We start from the raw sequence: 19,375 nt of genomic DNA on the forward strand, positions 1-19,375 counted from the left end.
AGGAACTCGGGGAGATGTCATTAATGATTCTAGGAAAATGTCATTATTTTTGTTATTAACTAAAAAGCGAAATATGATTTAATCTTGTTGTAACAAATACATAAAATACATTTCAATTCAAGGAACCAATTTACGCCTAGAGGTAAATTGTTTTGGAACATGTTTGTTCCTGACGCGGCATCATACCTCAGTGGGAGCGACTTGGAATTATGACGTGGTGTGTGACGTATTTTTTTGCTACCAGGAAACGAATGTAAACATAGCAATCGGAAGAGAAACGCGAATGCATTCGCATAATTCTACAAAAAATCTCTCGATGCTGGGTGCTAAATACGATTTTGCAGCACTGGGCGAAATGGGGTTAGCTGGAATATATGATTGCCAATTCTAGAAAATGTTTAACGCAGTAGCTAGGACTGAGGCTGGCTAATCGCTCGATAAACCGGTAAGATAGCCTGCTATATTTCATGCTAGTAGCTAGTTATATTTCCTATAGACTATATATATACCCGAAGTGATAAACATATTGCTGTGTTTGATAGCAGCTTAGTGAATTGTGTTCGTCTATTTGACATGTAGACACACATCCACTTCGGGGTGCAGAGAATTTGCAACAAGCTGATGACATGTCGGCAGACTGTTCTTCTGCCAACCAGGAAGAACCTAATGCTGTTGTTGGAAACATATTGGTGCAGTTATAGGTATTGTTCATAGATGCAAGAAAATTACCGAGAAATATGAGAACAGATATTTAAAAATAAGAAATGTCATGCTGAAGATAAACCTAGCATACTCCTCATCCACTATCCACTATAAGCCAATGCAATGACATTGTATACTGCTCTTCCCAGGTCCAGGCATGTTTGCCATAAGGGCACCTGAGGAGGAGTCCTCAGAGATGGTGGAGGAGATGGACACGTCAGAGGCTGTCTGGTGCTGGTATTACCTAGCTGAATGTGGAGTGTGGCACATGTTTGAGGTACAGGACATATCACTCCACCTATGCATTCCTCATAAATCCATCCTCTTACTTGATCTATCGATCCATTCCTTCATTATTCCATCCCTCCATCCATTGCATCCATCCACCCATCCCATCACTCACTCTACCCATCCCAGTCTCATTTGCAATTTGTTCTGCTTGTGGCAGATTGATCCAAGTGCTGCATGCTCTGTGACCAGTGAGCAGATAGAACAGAATTACAGCAGGAATCAACACGGTGTCATGGAGTTTTACACCGCCAAGTACACCTACAGACTGGACTTCTCAGGTACCAAGAACACTACAGTACTGGCACACATCTATACAGTATCATTTACAATCATTGGATATGTTGGAGTCTGTCTCTAATTGGCTGATCTTTGTTACCTGTTTGTCTTTGTTTCACAACCAGTCATGAAGCAGATCAATGTCACAACCGGGAAACAACGGCCAATCAAACGGGCATTCCACTCTGCCACTGGCTTTAGGTGAGTCTGAGCTGTACCAATGGGGTCACCCACAGGCATGTAGCTGTATAAATAACTCAGACATGCAGGTAGCCCACAGGCCTGTAACTATATAACTAAGAAATACAGAGTTCTGAGTGCCCTCCATTGGCTCTGTGGTCAGTTTCACTTCCTGGAGCTTACTTCCCGGAGCTTACTTTAGTCTATTGTGGGGTTAGAAGCATCACCTGTTATATCGTTAAACCTTATGCATGTTGTGCTACATTTTGGGTGAAAATAAAGGATGTGTAACTAAGGGCATTGACATAATAACCACCCAGCAGTTGGACCCAGACCTGACCTGTACCGTATATGTCTGAATTGTGTATATGCATCTGTCACCCTCGCCCAGGTTCATTTGTGATAATCTGGCCCTGCCGGTGCCCTGCCACTGGGAGAGAATAAATACAGACGAGCCTTATCAGGTAAGGGAAAAGGATGTGTGTGGACAATATGCTGTGTATCTACCCTTTTCAGACAGAGAGCTTTACCCGTCTTTTGCCGGTTCAGGTTACTATCTGAATGGGGCAGGGGTAGAAATACAGGTAACTCCTAACCAGCATGTTACCTGTGTAACGGATGTGAAACGCTAGCTTAGTTAGCGGTGGTACGCGCTAAATAGCGTTTCAATCGGTGACGTCACTTGCTCTGAGACCTTGTAGTAGTAGTTCCCCTTGCTCTGCAAGGGCCGCGGCTTTTGTGGAGCGATGGGTGTCAGGTGTCAGTTGTTGATGTGTGCAGAGGTTCCCTGGTTCGCGCCCGGGTATGGGTGAGGGGACGGTCTAAAGTTATACTGTTACAACTGCTCAAGACCTAGTCATGTTACCTGCTCAAGACCTAGTCATGTTACCTGCTCAAGACCTAGTCATGTTACCTGCTCAAGACCTAGTCATTACCTGCTCAAGACCTAGTCATGTTATCTGCTCAAGACCTAGTCATGTTATCTGCTCAAGACCTAGTCATGTTATCTGCTCAAGACCTAGTCATGTTACCTGCTCAAGACCTAGTCATTACCTGCTCAAGACCTAGTCATGTTACCTGCTCAAGACCTAGTCATGTTATCTGCTCAAGACCTAGTGATTACCTGCCACGAGTAGCACTGCAGATGTTGCAGATGAGCGCGGTGCAAGATGATGCACTGACAGAGTATCACAGTGTATCTGCACATGTGCAGGGCGGCACATCAATCTTCTACAACATGATCGCTGTGGGACAACAGTGGAGAGGTTTCGCCTTGCACTTCAATTCTCTTAGTTGTTGTGGAAATCTGCCCGAAATTGCTATTTACTTTCTGCATTGCTGACTACCTTTTAAAGGCCAAGTGCAGTCGAAAACATGTTTTCCTGTATTTTGAATATATTTCAACACTATGGGGATGGAATAATACTGTAAAATTACGATAATGCCCTTTTAGTGTAAGAACCGTTTGAAAAGACCGCCTGAAATTTCTGCCTGTTTTGGTGGGAGGGAGTTTTGGCCTTCCTGGTGATGTCACCAGGTGAAAAATATGTTAATAGACCAATAAGAAAGAGAGTTCCAAATCTCTCTGCCAATAGCCGCTAGTTTTCAGTTTTCCCTCTGTACTCAGACCACTTCCAGACATTCCTAGAAGCTATTTTTGTTTATTTTTGACCATATTAATAGAAAGAAAATCCACAGTAAGGTACTTATTTGTTTCCCAGAAAAGGTGATTTGATATTGAGATAACACTTTACTTAAAGGTTCAATAAAGCTGTTATCAATGTATCTACCTACTCCATGACTCTTTTTAGCCAGTTTGTTTCTTTTTAACTAAAACTCTGTGTGTCATTGATTTGCAGTATACCCATGTCTGATTGACTATTCTCTTTCAGCTTGTAGAATTAGGAATTAGAATACCAGTAATATTAATATGATCTTTATTTCAGCTCGTCTCATTGGCCAGAGATACTTATGAATTCAAGGAAGTGGTCAGACTCTATGAAAGGACCATGTGTCACCCTATCAAATCTATTCAGAGGATACAGAACCTGGATCTCTGGGAGTTCTTTTGCAGGTAGAGGTGTGTGTGTGTGTGTGTGTGTGTGTGTGTGTGTGTGTGTGTGTGTGTGTGTGTGTGTGTGTGTGTGTGTGTGTGTGTGTGTGTGTGTGTGTGTGTGTGTGTGTGTAGTATTATAATGATGTTAGTATATTTTAGTATCTAAATTATTTTAATGATAGCACCTAGAATCCCAGTTTGGAATGATGGTTTGAATTAGATAGGTAGACCTTTTTCGATAACTTCTTAGAGATATTTTGGTTGGAAAACATGCTTAGCCTAAATGCTGAGACTGATCAATGCTTTTGTGTTTTTACTCCAATTACTAAAGGAAAAAACAACAATTGCGCAAGATAAAGCGAGTTGTGGACATTGAGGAGAAAATGTTATTTCATGGCACAGGCCACAGCAACGTGCAGGCTATATGCACATATAACTTTGACTGGCGGCTAACTGGGAGCCATGGGGACGTCTATGGCAGAGGTAGATTCCACTTGTGTTGTGTCATGAAATCGTAACTTTCTCACAATTTCACGGTTTTCCAAAAATCCCGGTTAGAGTATTCCTGGATTTCCTGCTTATTCCTGTCTATTCCTGCCTGATTCCAAGAATCTTCCAACTTTGATTTCTGGAAAACCTGGGAATTTTGGCAAAGTTCCCAGAATTTTGCAACAGTAGTTTCAACTGTTCAAACATAGCATTCTAATACTGTCCTTCCCATAATTTCTCAGGGAGTTATTTCGCCCGAGACGCCAAGTATTCTAGCAAATTCTGCCTTACGACGGGGAAACACAACTTTGCCTTGCAGAAGCACGGACTAGCCCCGCCGATATTTTCAAGCGAGCCTCCATATAAGACCATGTTCCTGGCCAGAGTGCTGGTCGGCGAGTCCACGTTAGGCAATCCGCTGTTCTGCCGACCGCCATCCAAGGACATGAGCTACAGCAACTTCTTTGACAGCTGTGTGGACGACCTCGCCAACCCAAAGATCTACGTCATCTTCGACTGCAACCAGATTTACCCAGAGTATCTGATTGAGTTCTACTGACGCCTATGGGGTGATCAGAGACGTTATCACACAATGTACAGGGGGTGGATTTTTTTTTACCAGGACGGGATTGGGATTCAGAGACATCAGGGGAGAGGAGGGACTTAATGGACGGCCATGATGACTTCCCGCTGTTTGATTCCAGGCCCGACTGGGACTTGGATCATAAGATGTGCCTTAATGGATTACTATGGCAGAACAAGGAAGACCATACAAGAAGACTATGTTTCTATAAAAGCTGTAGAGTTCGTAAAGAGTGGTTTGTCTATTTACTGTGTTTAGAGACTTGTGGGTCGGAGAGGGCGAGAGGTGGCGTATTTGAAAAACAGAAAAGTAACAGCACACTGTTTGAGTTCCCGAAATGGATTAGCAATGTTTCAAGGCAGGATCACCTTGTGTTGTCGAAACGTTGCGAATACGTTTCGGGAGCGTTCTAACAGTGGGCAGGTATTCTTTTTTTATTTTCCTTTGACTGTTTGGTTCCAACATGACCATAGTCAAACAAAGCTACAAAGTGCAACACACTTCTAATGAGGATGTAGACTGAATAACTACTTTGGTGACCAGGAGGCAATAACTCACTATTACAAGTGAAGTCGCCAACATAAAGTAAACACATGTTTGACTTGCCCTACTCCTGTATACAAGGACCTGATTTCATAGATAGACATTGAATAAGTAGGTGTATCCAAATGTTTGACTGGTACTGTGTATAAGGGATATATTCATTGTAACTGTACAGTAATCTGCTCTTGTAATATTTTCTACATTGTAGAATAATAGTGAAGACATCAAAACTATGAAATAACACATATGGAATCACGTAGTAACCAAATAAGTTTTAAACAAATCAAAATATATTTTAGATTTTAGATTCTTCTAAGTAGCCACCCTTTGCCTTGATGACAGCTTTGCACACTTTTGGCATTCTCTCAACCAGCTTCATGAGGAATCCTTTTCCAACCGTCTTGAAGGAGTTCCCACATATGCTGAGCACTTGTTGGCTGATTTTCCTTTACTCTGCGGTCCAACTCATCCTAAACCATCTCCATTGGGTTGAGGTCGGGTGATTGTGGAGGCCAGGTTATCTGCTGCAGCACTCTATCACTCTCCTTCTTGGTCAAATAGCCCTTATACAGTCATTGTCCTGTTAAAAAAACAAATTATTGTCCCACTAAGCTCAAACCAGATGGGATGGCGTATCGCTGCAGAATGCTGTGGTAGCCATGCTGGTTAAGTGTGCCTTGAATTCTAAATAAATCACAGACAGTGTCACCAGGAATGCACCCCCACACCATCACACCTCCTCCTCCATGCTTCACGGTGGGAACCACACATGCGGAGATCATCCGTTCACCTACTCTGTCTCACAAAGACACAGCGGTTGTAACCAAAAATCTAAAATTTGGACTCATCAGACCAAAGGACAGATTTCCACCGATCTAATGGAAACCGGTGGAATTGCTCGTGTTTTTTGGCCCAAGCAAGTCTCTTCTTCTTATTGGTGTCCTTTAGTAGTGTTTTTTTTTTGCAGAAATTCAACCATGAAGATCTGAGTCTCTGAAAAGTTGATGTTGAAATGTGTCTGTTACTTGAACTCTGAGGCATTTATTTGGGCTGCAATTTCTGAGGCTGGTAACTCTAATGAACTTATCCTCTGCAGCAGAGGTAACTCTGGGTCTTCCATTCCTGTGGTGGTCCTCATGAAAGCCAGTTTCTTCATAGCGCTTGATGGTTTTTGCGACTGCACTTGAAGAAACTTTAAAAGTTCTTCATGTCTTAAAGTAATGATGGACTATCGTTTCTCTTTGCTTATTTGAGCTGTTTATGCCATAATATGGACTTGTCACAACACAACTGATTGTCTCAAACGAGTTAAGAAGGAATGAAACTGTTCATTGAAATGCATTCCAGGTGACAACCTCATGAAACTGGTTGAGATTGCCAAGAGTGTGCAAAGCTGTCATCAAGGCAACAATCTCAATTATAAAATATATTTTGATTTGTTTAACACTTATTTGGTTACTGCATCATTCCATATGTGTTATTTCATAGTTTTGAGGTCTTCACTATTATTCTACAATGTAGAAAATAGTAAAAATAAAGAAAAACCATTGAATGAGTAGGTGTGTCTAAACTTTTGACTGGTACTGTATATATAACAAATATAGTTACCAAAGAAATTGGAATTCTAGGAAAACTAGATAGATTTCACATAGAGTTGCTCCAATTCTAACTGAACAGACAATGCAAACACTGCAGTTGTACTATCACATCATATCATGCATGAGGCTTATAGTCAGCTCGTCTCTGTGTACTGTACTGTTGCAGATGCATTTTCTAAATGAAAGCTAGGATATAGGCCTAGCTAGTGTTGCTAAGCTAAGAAACTGGATGAATCTCTTTGGGGACCGTTTGTGCAAGTCAAGTGATTGATTGCCTGAGTTAACAGAGGCCAAGACCTTCGGCCAAGATGGCTTTTAAAGGCCAATATGTCTTAAAATCTACTGCTTTCTCCTTCACCGCTATTGGTACCACGATCTGACAATGCAGTAGGCTACCTGTATATGTGTACTGTATGTAGTTGATATATGCATGATAAACACTCTCTTACCCCTTAAACAATCTACCTCCCTCATTCTGCACATTGTACATTGTTCAAGAAGGAAATACCCCCATGAAGATTTTCTTGAGCTGAATTAAAATGGTCTTTCCTCTCAATGAGAGGGTGTCAAACTATGTCATAATGACAGTATTTTCGTGTTCATTTAAAGTCATGAAATGTCGGTCAGTACTTCATGTCCTCTGCTTTGATGTATAAACTTGATATGGGCTTGATTTAGGCCTACTGTTGTAATACACTGTAAATAAACGAAAATGTTATATGTGTATGTTTACCGGAGCGAGTCATGTTGAATGCAAGGTGGGCATTATTTTATCTATCTATTTCCTGCAAATACTACCAAGGATCATTGAAGGTTAAGCGATAGGGAAACAATGGAGGGAAATTAAATGCTGAGTGCATCTAATTGGCCACATGGCGGCAGTACAACACAAGATTACACCATACACTTCTGTTCAATCGTATTTGAACAATTGTCTTTTCTTAGTGAGGATTATACACATTGTCAGGAGATTTCAAGAAAAGGAAATGCACACATTTAAAAAAATGGTAACCAGCAGAATGAGTGAGTTCCTCCAGTCTTGACTGGAACATCATGGACCAGTGACAACAAGATGAAGAAAGGACCTACGTTTTGTGTGGCATACAGTTGAAGTCGGAAGTTTACATACACTTAGGTTGGAGTCATTAAAACTTGTTTATCAACCACACCACACATTTCTTGTTAACAAACTATAGTTTTGGTAAGTCGGTTAGGACATCTGCTTTGTGCATGACACAAGTAATTTTCCAACAATTGTTTACAGACAGATTATTTCACGTATCACAATTCCAGTGGGTCAGAAGTTTACATACACTAAGTTGACAGTGACTTTAAACAGCTTGGAACATTCCAGAAAATTATGTCATGGCTTTAGAAGCTTCTGATAGGGTAATTGACATAATTTGAGGATGTGGATGTATTTCAAGTCCTACCTTCAAACTCACTGCCTCTTTGCTTGACATCATGGGAAAATCAAAAGAAATCAACCAAGACCTCAGAAAAACAATTGTAGACCTCCACAAGTCTGGTTCATCCTTGGGAGTAATTTCCAAATGCCTGAAGGTACCACGGTCATCTGTACAAACAATAGTACGCCAGTATAAACACCATGGGACCACGCAGCCGTCATATATTGAAGCAACATCTCAAGATATCAGTCAGGAAGTTAAAGCTTGGTCGCAAATGGGTCTTCCAAATGGACATTGACCCCAAGCATACTTCCAAAGTTGTGTCAAAATGGCTTAAGGACAACAAAGTCAAGTATTGGAGTAGCCATTAAAAAGCCCTGACCTCAATCCTATAGAAAATTTGTGGGCAGAACTGAAAAAGTTTGTGCAAGCAAGGAGGCCTACAAACCTGACTCCGTTACACCAGCTCTGTCAGGAAGAATGGGCCAAAATTCACCCAGTTTATTGTGGGAAGCTTGTGGAAGGCTACCCAAAACGTTTGACCCAAGTTAAACAATTTAAAGGCAATGCTAACAAATACTAATTGAGTGTATGTAAACTTCTGACCCACTGGGAATGTGATGAAAGAAATAAAAGCTGAAATAAATCATTCTATTATTCTGACATTTCACATTCTTAAAATAAAAGTGGTGATCCTAACTGACCTAAAACAGGGATTTTTAAATGTCAGAAATTGCGAAACTAAGTTTAAATGTATTTGGCTAAGGTGTATGTAAACCTTCGACTTCAACTGTGTATGCAAAACAAGTCTGACGTCAACTATAGGTGACTCAGACGTTCCATCCAAAAAGCTGATTTATTTGAATCCACAGGTGAGCGTCATACACCAGACTTTCAGACAAGGACGTCCTCCTTTAAGAGGGTGTGGTTTGACTGGTGTTTTACTACAGCATGTTCAAGCAGTGCTGAACCAGGTCAGGAGTGGCAGGCGAATCTTGGATAGCTACAGTACCATTCACCTTTACTACAAAACAAAACCTCAGGAGAAGGTAAAGTAACATTTTCCCTAGTATTTTATCAAGCCAAATTGAAGTGGTGTTTCAGTAAATAAGATGTGTGGGTTTGCTGTCCTGATGTAGATGTGGGCTCAATCAGAAAGCAGTTCGGAAGTTGAGGACATGGACATCTCAGACATGCCTGTTATGACAGATTACAAAACAAATCCATGGCATTGGTTCTACCTGGACACGAGGGGAACGTGGCACATGTTTGAGGTAGCTGTCTCTTTTGTCAGTCTAGAGTTCATCTCCCACTACGACGTTGAATTGACATCTGTGCCCAGTGGTCCATCTCTTACATGTTTGAGACTTTGCTTTGTCTTATAAATTGTATTTTTCTGTCAGAATGATCAAATGGAAAGAAACTCTCTGACCAGTCAGGACATTGAAAGGTATTACACAAGAAATCCAAAAGGAGTGTTACAGATATCCACATCCAGAGGCATCAACAAGCTGGATTTCGCTGGTATTTACTTGATTCCTCCTATCAACCCGCATCCACAATAATATCATACAGTATTTATTTTCACATCAAAAGTTTTATGTTGTGAACTGATAGCACTGACTATTTATGTTGTGAACTGATAGCACTGACTATTTGATTTCCAGAGATGGTTCTGACTGACATCAAAACAAGGAAGCAGACGCCAATCAAACGATCCAACAACACTCACAACACTGGGAATAGTGGAAGGTGAGACTTTAGATTTGTCACTTGTGATCACTGGGGTTCAATACGTTATGGAATTGATCCAGATCAAACATGTCTCTGAAATGTATTGCTCCACCTTTAGGCAACACATACTCTGACTTACTGAGAAATGAAAGTGAAACCAACTCACTGGTGGCTTGGTTTCTTTAACATAACGTTGTGTATTCTGTTTCTCGTTTAGATGCTCTTGTGTTAGTTCAGTGCCCACACACTGGGAAGCGGTGGACCCCAAATACCCCTATCAGGTGCAGATAAAAATAAAGTTAGAAAATGAAAACAAATGTACCACATCTCAGTTTCTGTCATCTCTTTTTTATTTATTTGGGAACACAAAGCAATATATGTCCAGGGCAAAATCAGATCATCTAAAGGGCAAGTTGTTGCTAACTCAATCACATCAGACATTACAAGTAGTATCTAGTATATATTCAAACCGTAGTCCATTATTCTGCAATAATATAACATGCTTGTTTACTTATCATTTATCCTGATTTTGTTTGTAATCTGAGTATGATTTCATTTCCATCATTAACCCATAGGTGTTCTGTCTGAAGAGAGACACAGCTGAATATGATTATGTGGCAGGCTGCTTAAAGGATGGAGAACTAGACAGACGCATCAAATCCATCTGTAGAATACAGAACCTGGACCTCTGGGAGTTTTACTGTAGGTAAGAGGAATTCTAATTTACATCATCATCAGCATCATAATATTATTATAATTTCTCCAGAAATAGATGGATGTAGTACAGTATACATTTCCTATGTAATTGTGTGGTATTCTATCACTATTGGTATTGTATTCACCATTGTAAAAACTATCGGTCACTAAATCCGGAGAAATGACGGACCATGTAAAAAACTGTTGGTCACTAAATCCGGCTAGAAGGACCACGTGAAAACGGTTGGCTGGTATGCCCTCACCCGTCTGAGCAGTCGGCTGTGAATGCCCTCACCTGTCTGAGCGGTCGGCTGTGAATGCCCTCACCTGTCTGAGCGGTCGGCTGTGAATGCCCTCACCTGTCTGAGCGGTCGGCTGTGAATGCCCTCACCCGCGATATACTTCTAACTGATTGGTTTGGTTCTGTCCTCTATAGTGCTGTCCGGTTAGAACATGATGTTGAAGCCACTATGGAAAATGCTGTGGTAGCGTGTGCATGCAAAAGACTGTTTACCAATACAACAATTAAAGTACTTGTGCAACCAATGCAATAACACTTTTGTCTGTACGGAATAATACTACATATGACAAACAATAGGCAAAGCAGTATTGGCAACTTGAACATTACAGAATAGTAACAGCCACACAGTAGAACATATGTCTGAAAGCTATCAAAGTAACAGTAAGTAATTAATGGTAATTAACCATTATTTTTGGGGCTCCCGAGTGGCACAGCGGTCTAAGGCACTGCATCTCAGTGCTAGAGGTCACTACAGACCTTGGTTCGATTCCAGGCTGTATCACAATTGGCCGTGATTGGGAGTTCCATAGGGCGGCGCACAATTGGCCCAGCGGTGTCCGGGTTAGTGTTTGGCCGGGGTAGGCCGTCAATGTAAATAAGAATTTGTTCTTAACTGACTTGCCTAGTTAAAAGGTTAAATAAAAATGTTTAAATTACACAGCATGTAAAACCCCCTGCATTTCGATACACACACAGCATTCAGGCATTCCTGTTACTGTCGACAACTAAAAGTTGTCAGAAACATGCGTCTTCTCCCTTCGGACTACGATAATACTCTGACCTGAGTGGGCGGGTGCAGTGTCCAGATGCTCATTTCCAAGCGCTCATATTGGTTGAAAATGTCAGTTCTATGATGGGTGAGCGATAATTTAGGTAGGCTGAGCAGCCGAACTAATGGGCCTGAAGGGAAACTGAAGGGACTGTGAGGGGAGTTATGTGGAGAGGAGAGGAGCAGGAAGGCCTTTTTTACAACCATGGTGATTGTCTTTTTAAAGGAAAAAGATTCAGTTGGGAAGGATTCAAGGTGTTACAGAGGTCAAGGAGGAGAAGCTGTTTCATGGAACAAAAGTCAGCAACGTACACTCTATTTGTACATACAATTTTGACAACAGGTTAGCTGGTATCAACGGCCATATTCTTGGAAAGGGTAAGTGATGATGAAACAGGCTATACATTAATATAGTATGTATGACAGCAGGTATAATCTCTCTGGTACAGTAACCCCATTATTACCCCTCTTCTTCCTTTTATGTAGGAACCTACTTTGCAAGATTTGCCTCATATGCAGATAAGTACAGTCCATGGAACACTGATCCAGTACCTCTGTTTGGTGAGGCACCACAAGGCTTCAGTAGCCAAAAGACCAAAACAATGTTTCTGTGCAAGGTGATAGTTGGGAAAACTACACTGGGAAAGACAGATTACCTCAAGCCTGATGACAAAAGTGCTATCAACTTCCATGACAGTTGTGTGGACAATGTCATGTATCCCAGAATTTTTGTCATATTTGATCCCAATCAGATATATCCAGAGTACTTAATTCAGTACTATTGAAATAAAGATGGAGGCCAAGTGACCTACACTGAGTTGCCATGTGCAATATGAACTGTCAGCCTGTCATTGGAATACTGTTATTTTAAACAGTGGTCCATTCTCAATGGAAATCATTTCTATTACGATGGATTGTGTAATAGGCTATTGCGGTGGTGTCGGAATAGGGCGGCGCTCAGGGGCTGTGGGTGTTTGAGTGAGAAAGACAAGGAGGAGAACCAACGAGTCAACACTGCCCCCTTCGTTATCGACGCATTGTGCCGACAACATGAAAGAGCCATTCCAGACTCTGAAGCAGGAGGATTTTGAAAGTTAGGTGTTAGCCAGACTAGTTAGCCTACAGTAGGAAAGGTTGTGGCCTAGTAAAAAAAGATTTTCAGAGCACTGGCAGTAGAGGTCGCTGTTGACCTTGATGCGCACCTGTTGGCCCCTTTCCATGTTTGAAGATGAGATGCTAAAATGCTCGATTTCTGTCAACTCAGGGCAGTCACTCCGCTGTACTGGAATGGAATTAAAACTTCAAATGAATCAAATTAATTGGACATGTCCATTGAATTTTTATTTTATTTGTTATTTTGCTCTGAATTGGTCCTTGAAATCACTTCAGTGTTTTGTAAATTATAATTCAAAGTTTTCACTGTGACTAAACCACAACATTTATTTGAGTTCAAAACCATTTCCTTGTCAGGCCAAATGTTCACTTAAACAGTATGCACACCGTTTAAACCAAATCAAGCCTTGCATTTCATCACAACAAGCTACATATAAACAAATATCACACAAAAATGAATTTAGTAAATGTTAGGATACCTCTGTCCTAAACTGTTTAGGTTCTCATTGGAACAAGCATGGAAGTATAGAAACATCTGAAATACAACCTCTTCTGAAAGGGTTTGAGTTTGCAGTTCCTAAAACAATCAGGGCAGGTTTCCCAGACCCAGATAAACCTTGTCCTGGACTAAAAACCTCAATAAATGGAGAGTTTCCATTGAAGATGCTTTTCAGTCCAGGACTGAGGGTTTCCCGGACACAGAGTAAACCTAATCTGTAGAGTCTTATTATCAGTGTCAATGCAACATGGCATTCAGCATGAAATTCACCTTGAACAGGATCCTCATTTCTACATTACCAGACCGTTTTTGCTGCTGTGTTTGAAGTGCTGTTGTTGGACTGGAAATGGCTCCTCCCGTTCTCACATAGTGAGATCAGCCACACGGAAAGGAGGAAGAGAGTGCATCAAAGCTGAACTCACGTAACCTGGGAAACACAGATTCACATTGAGATGGAGCCACACTGAGAGAACTAGACCACTCTATTTCCTCTCTCTACAGGGGTCGGGAGACACTTTCATGTTACTCTGAATAGTTTATCACATTGAAGACACTATTTTGTGTGTGTGATATATATATTTGGGCTACTAGCTGTATCTCTGACATTTTGGTGACTTTTTTTCAGCTCTTGTTTGTTTTTTCTTGGTCTCCTCCACTTTCTACCCATATTGCCTTTCAGTCTTGAACTTTAGCTAAACCTTTTCCCATGGAAAAGAAGGGCTATAGCTCCGTTACCTTATATTTCCCAGTCAATGTTGATGAAAAGTGTTCAAGTTGGACGAAGCCACAATGCTAATCCTCAGTGGAGATCCTTCGCTCCTTCAAAGGTATGATGTTACACAATAGATAATAAATATGTAATGTTCCCCTATTCCATGTACCTACCCTATCACTCCTAATGGCATTCTCTCAGTCTGACTCTACCACTCCTAATGGCAGTCTCTCAGTCCAACTGTATCACTCCTAATGACAGTCTCTCAGTCCAACTGTATCACTCCTAATGGCATTCTCTCAGTCCAACTGTATCACTCCTAATGACAGTCTCTCATTCCAACTGTATCACTCCTAATGACAGTCAGTGTCTCTCAGTCCAACTGTATCACTCCTAATGGCAGTCTCTCAGTCCAACTGTATCACTCCTAATGGCAGACTCTCAGTCCAACTGTATCACTCCTAATGGCAGTCTCTCAGTCCAACTGTATCACTCCTAATGGCAGACTCTCAGTCCAACTGTATCACTCCTAATGGCAGTCTCTCAGTCCAACTGTATCACTCCTAATGGCAGTCTCTCAGTCCAACTGTATCACTCCTAATGGCAGACTCTCAGTCCAACTGTATCACTCCTAATGGCAGTCAGTGTCTCTCAGTCCAACTGTATCACTCCTAATGGCAGTCTCTCAGTCCAACTGTATCACTCCTAATGGCAGACTCTCAGTCCAACTGTATCACTCCTAATGGCAGTCAGTGTCTCTCAGTCCAACTGTATCACTCCTAATGGCAGTCTCTCAGTCCAACTGTATCACTCCTAATGGCAGACTCTCAGTCCAACTGTATCACTCCTAATGGCAGTCTCTCAGTCCAACTGTATCACTCCTAATGGCAGTCAGTGTCTCTCAGTCCAACTGTATCACTTCTAATGGCAGTCTCTCAGTCCAACTGTATCACTCCTAATGACAGTCTCTCATTCCAACTGTATCACTCCTAATGGCAGTCTCTCATTCCAACTGTATCACTCCTAATGGCAGTCTCTCAGTCCAACTGTATCTCTCCTAATGGCAGTCTCTCATTCCAACTGTATCACTCCTAATGGCAGTCTATCAGTCCAACTGTATCACTCCTAATGGCAGTCTCTCAGTCCAACTGTATCACTCCTAATGACAGTCTCTCAGTCCAACTGTATCACTCCTAATGGCATTCTCTCAGTCCAACTGTATCACTCCTAATGACAGTCTCTCATTCCAACTGTATCACTCCTAATGACAGTCAGTGTCTCTCAGTCCAACTGTATCACTCCTAATGGCAGACTCTCAGTCCAACTGTATCACTCCTAATGGCAGTCTCTCAGTCCAACTGTATCACTCCTAATGGCAGACTCTCAGTCCAACTGTATCACTCCTAATGGCAGTCTCTCAGTCCAACTGTATCACTCCTAATGGCAGTCTCTCAGTCCAACTGTATCACTCCTAATGGCAGACTCTCAGTCCAACTGTATCACTCCTAATGGCAGTCAGTGTCTCTCAGTCCAACTGTATCACTCCTAATGGCAGTCTCTCAGTCCAACTGTATCACTCCTAATGGCAGACTCTCAGTCCAACTGTATCACTCCTAATGGCAGTCAGTGTCTCTCAGTCCAACTGTATCACTCCTAATGGCAGTCTCTCAGTCCAACTGTATCACTCCTAATGGCAGACTCTCAGTCCAACTGTATCACTCCTAATGGCAGTCTCTCAGTCCAACTGTATCACTCCTAATGGCAGTCAGTGTCTCTCAGTCCAACTGTATCACTTCTAATGGCAGTCTCTCAGTCCAACTGTATCACTCCTAATGACAGTCTCTCATTCCAACTGTATCACTCCTAATGGCAGTCTCTCATTCCAACTGTATCACTCCTAATGGCAGTCTCTCAGTCCAACTGTATCACTCCTAATGGCAGTCTCTCATTCCAACTGTATCACTCCTAATGGCAGTCTATCAGTCCAACTGTATCAGTCCTAATGGCAGTCTCTCAGTCCAACTGTATCACTCCTAATGGCAGTCTCTCAGTCCAACTGTATCACTCCTAATGACAGTCAGTGTCTCTCAGTCCAACTGTATCACTCCTAATGGCAGTCTCTCAGTCCAACTGTATCACTCCTAATGGCAGTCTCTCAGTCCAACTGTATCACTCCTAATGACAGTGTCTCTCAGTCCAACTGTATCACTCCTAATGGCAGTCAGTGTCTCTCAGTCTGACTCTACCACTCCTGATGACAGTGTCTCTCAGTCTGACTCTACCACTCCTAATGACAGTGTCTCCTGACTCAGTCATACCCTGTTAAATATTTACACCCTGGTGTATTCAGAGTCAGGCACTTTATCATAATCCCCTTTTGATCTTTGTCTGATTCGTCAGTAGCTCAAGCCCTGGCAGAAATGGGGATTGCCCCCCAAAAAGTAGTCCTCATCAATAGTTTGCTTTCACATGGATTTGTCTACTTTCTGTGTTCAGAGTTGCATGTGTGTGTGTTGGTCAACATATTGTCATATTTTGAAGAGCTGCATGTATACTCTCAAACTAACACACCAGAGGATTTTCTCTAAAATGGATGAGATAGGAATCATCTCTACTCAACCCTAACTCTCTCCTCTCTGTCAAGAGGTCTCCATGGAAACTAAGAGTAGTCAAGAGAAGTGTAGATAGAGAGATGTATTACTAAATTATTCACAAGATTCCCCTCCCTCTGAAGATTCTAACTATTTTAGACAGAATTCCAGTATCTATTGGGACCAACTCAAATGAAGACTTTGAAATGGGTGTCCTTTCTATAAAATGTAGATGTGAAATGGGTGTCCTTTCTATAAAATGTAGATGTGAAATGGGTGTCCTTTCTATAAAATGTAGATGTGAAATGGGTGTCCTTTCTATAAAATGTAGATGTGAAATGGGTGTCCTTTCTATAAAATGTAGATGTGAAATGGGTGTCCTTTCTATAAAATGTAGATGTGAAATGGGTGTCCTTTCTATAAAATGTAGATGTGAAATGGGTGTCCTTTCTATAAAATGTAGATGTGAAATGGGTGTCCTTTCTATAAAATGTAGATGTGAAATGGGTGTCCTTTCTATAAAATGTAGATGTGAAATGGGTGTCCTTTCTATAAAATGTAGATGTGAAATGGGTGTCCTTTCTATAAAATGTAGATGTGAAATGGGTGTCCTTTCTATAAAATGTAGATGTGAAATGTTAAATCTCTAGACAAAATCTGATGATGCCACAATGAATTAACCCACTCAAGGTCTGAAGGTGTTTTTTTTATTATGGAATACAGGGAACATGAATTATATAATAATGAACAGGACAGAAATCTACAAATCCCCCATCTTTTAAACAAACACAACCATCTTTTTTTTTTTAAATAACTCTTACCATCAATTAGTAAACTCTTTCACTGCTAGCAGAGCCTGGTTGACAGTAGCACACCACCTGATATCCCTGAGCAGGGACAAATTGCTTAAGAACTCCACTTGTTTTTTCTGTAGAATTAGATCAACCTGTGTGTGTGTGTGTGTGTGTGTGTGTGTGTGTGTGTGTGTGTGTGTGTGTGTGTGTGTGTGTGTGTGTGTGTGTGTGTGTGTGTGTGTGTGTGTGTGTGTGTGTGTGTGTGTGGGCACAGTGTTGGTGCTGACACAGACAGTAAACGCAAATCAATAAGTTAATAATCTGAATGAATGAAATAAAACCTCTTAATTATATTACATGAAAATAGATAACATGCATCAGGAAGAACTTGTCTGCTGGATATCCTGATACATAAGACAATGTACACCTTTAGCACAGTCTAAAAATACCTACTGTTGGGCGTGAATAAATGTTGTGCCTTGGATATGTTGGCATCCTTGATGGAATAAGTTGTAGTTTTGTCTTATTGGATTCTATGGTTTTGACTGGACATTTTCTTGAATTTATCACTGTCGTGATAAGCGCAGGGCAACTTTATGTGCAATCAGCATTAAAATAAGCATCAACAGCATGTACAATGTTTGGCCCCCAAAACCCTCATGATATCATCAAATGGAGTAGAATTATGACTTCTGTTCCGTAGTCACATCCTAACTCAAATTAAGTTATTTCGGAATACACACAGGTCTCGGAGGGAGAATTTTAAATTAAAGTAAATAAATAAAAATGGGCCCAGAGATACGAGTCATCACGTAACCCCTCAGCTTTCGTCTTAGGAATGTTTTTTGTTGTCTAATGAGGACTATCCCAGTCCCTGCACTGTGACCTCAGTAAAACTGCCTCTGAGTAGCCAAGGGTTGTCATCCTTGCTCTGTTGACTTGTGTAGCTAACCTCTCCCATCCTGATGTGACTCGACTGTGCTTCGACCCAGCTCAGGTCGTCATATCGACCCTAGAAACCCTCAGGCCTTCCCTTACTACCGTTCCAATGAGACTACTGATCTCAAACAGATTGGGTTGGCCTCGGTATTCATCCCTGGAGCACACCAATCCCCTGGTCTCTATTTGCTCCATTCCTGGGGTTTCCCGCCTCTTTTTAGGTCCTTCACTCCTATTAAGGGGACCTCACTTGGGGCAATTTCCTGGTTTCCTGTGTCTTTGAAGGTTCAAGGCCCCTGCGTGGTCCTCAGACCCTGCCTCTCCATGATGTTCCACAACTTGCGCAGGTTGGACTGGGTGATGACGTCATCAGGCTTGAGCTGCAGCGCCCGCAGGTAGTTGGTCTCCGCCTCAGGCAGCCGCCCATTCAGGTGGAGGATGGCGCCCAGATTCATCAAGGCCGCCGGGTACTGGGAAAGAGGGAGACCGAGGAAATGAGGGAGAGAGGAAAGGGAGAGGGACTTGATTAACATTTGTGTGTTACACTGTGGATTAGGTGATGCTCTGACAAAATGAAGTCTTTAGAAAGATATTGCTGTTGCTCAAAAGAATGTGGTTAATGGCTGGTGGGGTCAAACTCTTGTTGATGTTTGTGGTTTCCGGAGTTTGCTCAAATGCCAAGTGTTTATGTCATGCCGGGTTAACATTTATAATTATGTTAGCAAAGTCCCTAAGGAGTGGGAGGCTCTCTTCTACGATGGATAGGTCTAGATGCAGTATAGACTGTTTGTCTGGTTGGTAAGGTTGTCACGGTACCAGTATCACTAAATTCAACGGTATCGTGATAAGGAAACAAAACATGAAGCCAGGGGTACAACTTTCACTGGAGACGGGGGGCACATCTCCCCCACATTCTGAAATTGCCTTTTTGTCCCCCCCCCCCCCCCGTTTTATCATTGGAATGTGATTGGGGAACTGTGGGGGAATCTTGGAGGGTTCGGGTTTCACAAGATTGTGCTCATGAAAAAGGAAACTATGACATATATTTTATATCACTATCATGCACACGCACTCTCACATAAGGATGGCTCTGTTGCGGA

At 41.7% G+C, this 19,375-nt stretch overlaps 3 protein-coding genes across 5 annotated transcripts in view; 2 read left to right on the forward strand and 1 right to left on the reverse strand.

The window, feature by feature from the left end:
• The first annotated feature begins 214 nt into the window (after window positions 1-214).
• On the forward strand, window positions 215-7,442 carry LOC139378425 (protein mono-ADP-ribosyltransferase PARP11-like). 3 transcript variants are annotated; one of them, XR_011628292.1, is made up of 10 exons: window positions 243-445; window positions 580-701; window positions 852-979; window positions 1,151-1,271; window positions 1,395-1,470; window positions 1,841-1,913; window positions 3,396-3,523; window positions 3,837-3,988; window positions 4,237-5,307; window positions 6,616-7,442. XR_011628292.1 is itself a non-coding variant. In XM_071120588.1 (9 exons), the coding sequence occupies exons 3-9, from the start codon at window positions 860-862 to the stop codon at window positions 4,551-4,553; spliced, it is 987 nt and encodes a 328-aa protein (XP_070976689.1). In that variant the 5' UTR covers window positions 220-445; window positions 580-701; window positions 852-859; the 3' UTR covers window positions 4,554-7,442. The 3 variants fall into 3 exon arrangements, 2 of the variants coding, with proteins under 2 accessions (XP_070976690.1, XP_070976689.1); XM_071120588.1 differs by having other exon boundaries at window positions 220-445; window positions 4,237-7,442; XM_071120589.1 differs by lacking the exon at window positions 580-701 and having other exon boundaries at window positions 215-445; window positions 4,237-7,442.
• A 1,619-nt stretch (window positions 7,443-9,061) lies between these two features.
• LOC139379328 (protein mono-ADP-ribosyltransferase PARP11-like) lies at window positions 9,062-12,942 on the forward strand. Its single transcript, XM_071122132.1, has 8 exons — window positions 9,062-9,176; window positions 9,267-9,401; window positions 9,531-9,651; window positions 9,795-9,879; window positions 10,079-10,142; window positions 10,437-10,567; window positions 11,854-12,005; window positions 12,114-12,942. Exons 2-8 carry the CDS (start codon window positions 9,267-9,269, stop codon window positions 12,410-12,412), a joined length of 987 nt encoding a protein of 328 aa, XP_070978233.1. The 5' UTR covers window positions 9,062-9,176; the 3' UTR covers window positions 12,413-12,942.
• Window positions 12,943-17,235: 4,293 nt separating this feature from the next.
• Window positions 17,236-19,375, reverse strand: part of LOC139379283 (protein O-mannosyl-transferase TMTC2-like) — a 59,531-nt gene continuing 57,391 nt past the window's right edge. The window contains exon 11 of the mRNA XM_071122085.1: window positions 17,236-18,745. Coding sequence (XP_070978186.1) covers window positions 18,563-18,745 — 183 coding nt within the window. The 3' untranslated portion in view covers window positions 17,236-18,562. The remainder of the gene's footprint in view (window positions 18,746-19,375) is intronic.

This window comes from Oncorhynchus clarkii, chromosome 21 (genome assembly GCF_045791955.1).
Source record: "Oncorhynchus clarkii lewisi isolate Uvic-CL-2024 chromosome 21, UVic_Ocla_1.0, whole genome shotgun sequence".
NCBI classification, from domain to species: domain Eukaryota; kingdom Metazoa; phylum Chordata; class Actinopteri; order Salmoniformes; family Salmonidae; genus Oncorhynchus; species Oncorhynchus clarkii.

Bases quoted from the DNA above. Each gene is read 5' to 3' on its own strand.
- LOC139378425 (XM_071120589.1), top strand. From the start codon at position 860: ATGTTTGCCATAAGGGCACCTGAGGAGGAGTCCTCAGAGATGGTGGAG. The intron at 1,272-1,394 runs GTACCAAGAACA...TTTCACAACCAG, and splicing joins CTACAGACTGGACTTCTCAG to TCATGAAGCAGATCAATGTC. The intron at 1,471-1,840 runs GTGAGTCTGAGC...ACCCTCGCCCAG, and splicing joins CACTCTGCCACTGGCTTTAG to GTTCATTTGTGATAATCTGG.
- LOC139379328 (XM_071122132.1), top strand. From the start codon at position 9,267: ATGTGGGCTCAATCAGAAAGCAGTTCGGAAGTTGAGGACATGGACATC. The intron at 9,880-10,078 runs GTGAGACTTTAG...TTTCTCGTTTAG, and splicing joins AACACTGGGAATAGTGGAAG to ATGCTCTTGTGTTAGTTCAG. The intron at 10,143-10,436 runs GTGCAGATAAAA...ATTAACCCATAG, and splicing joins ACCCCAAATACCCCTATCAG to GTGTTCTGTCTGAAGAGAGA.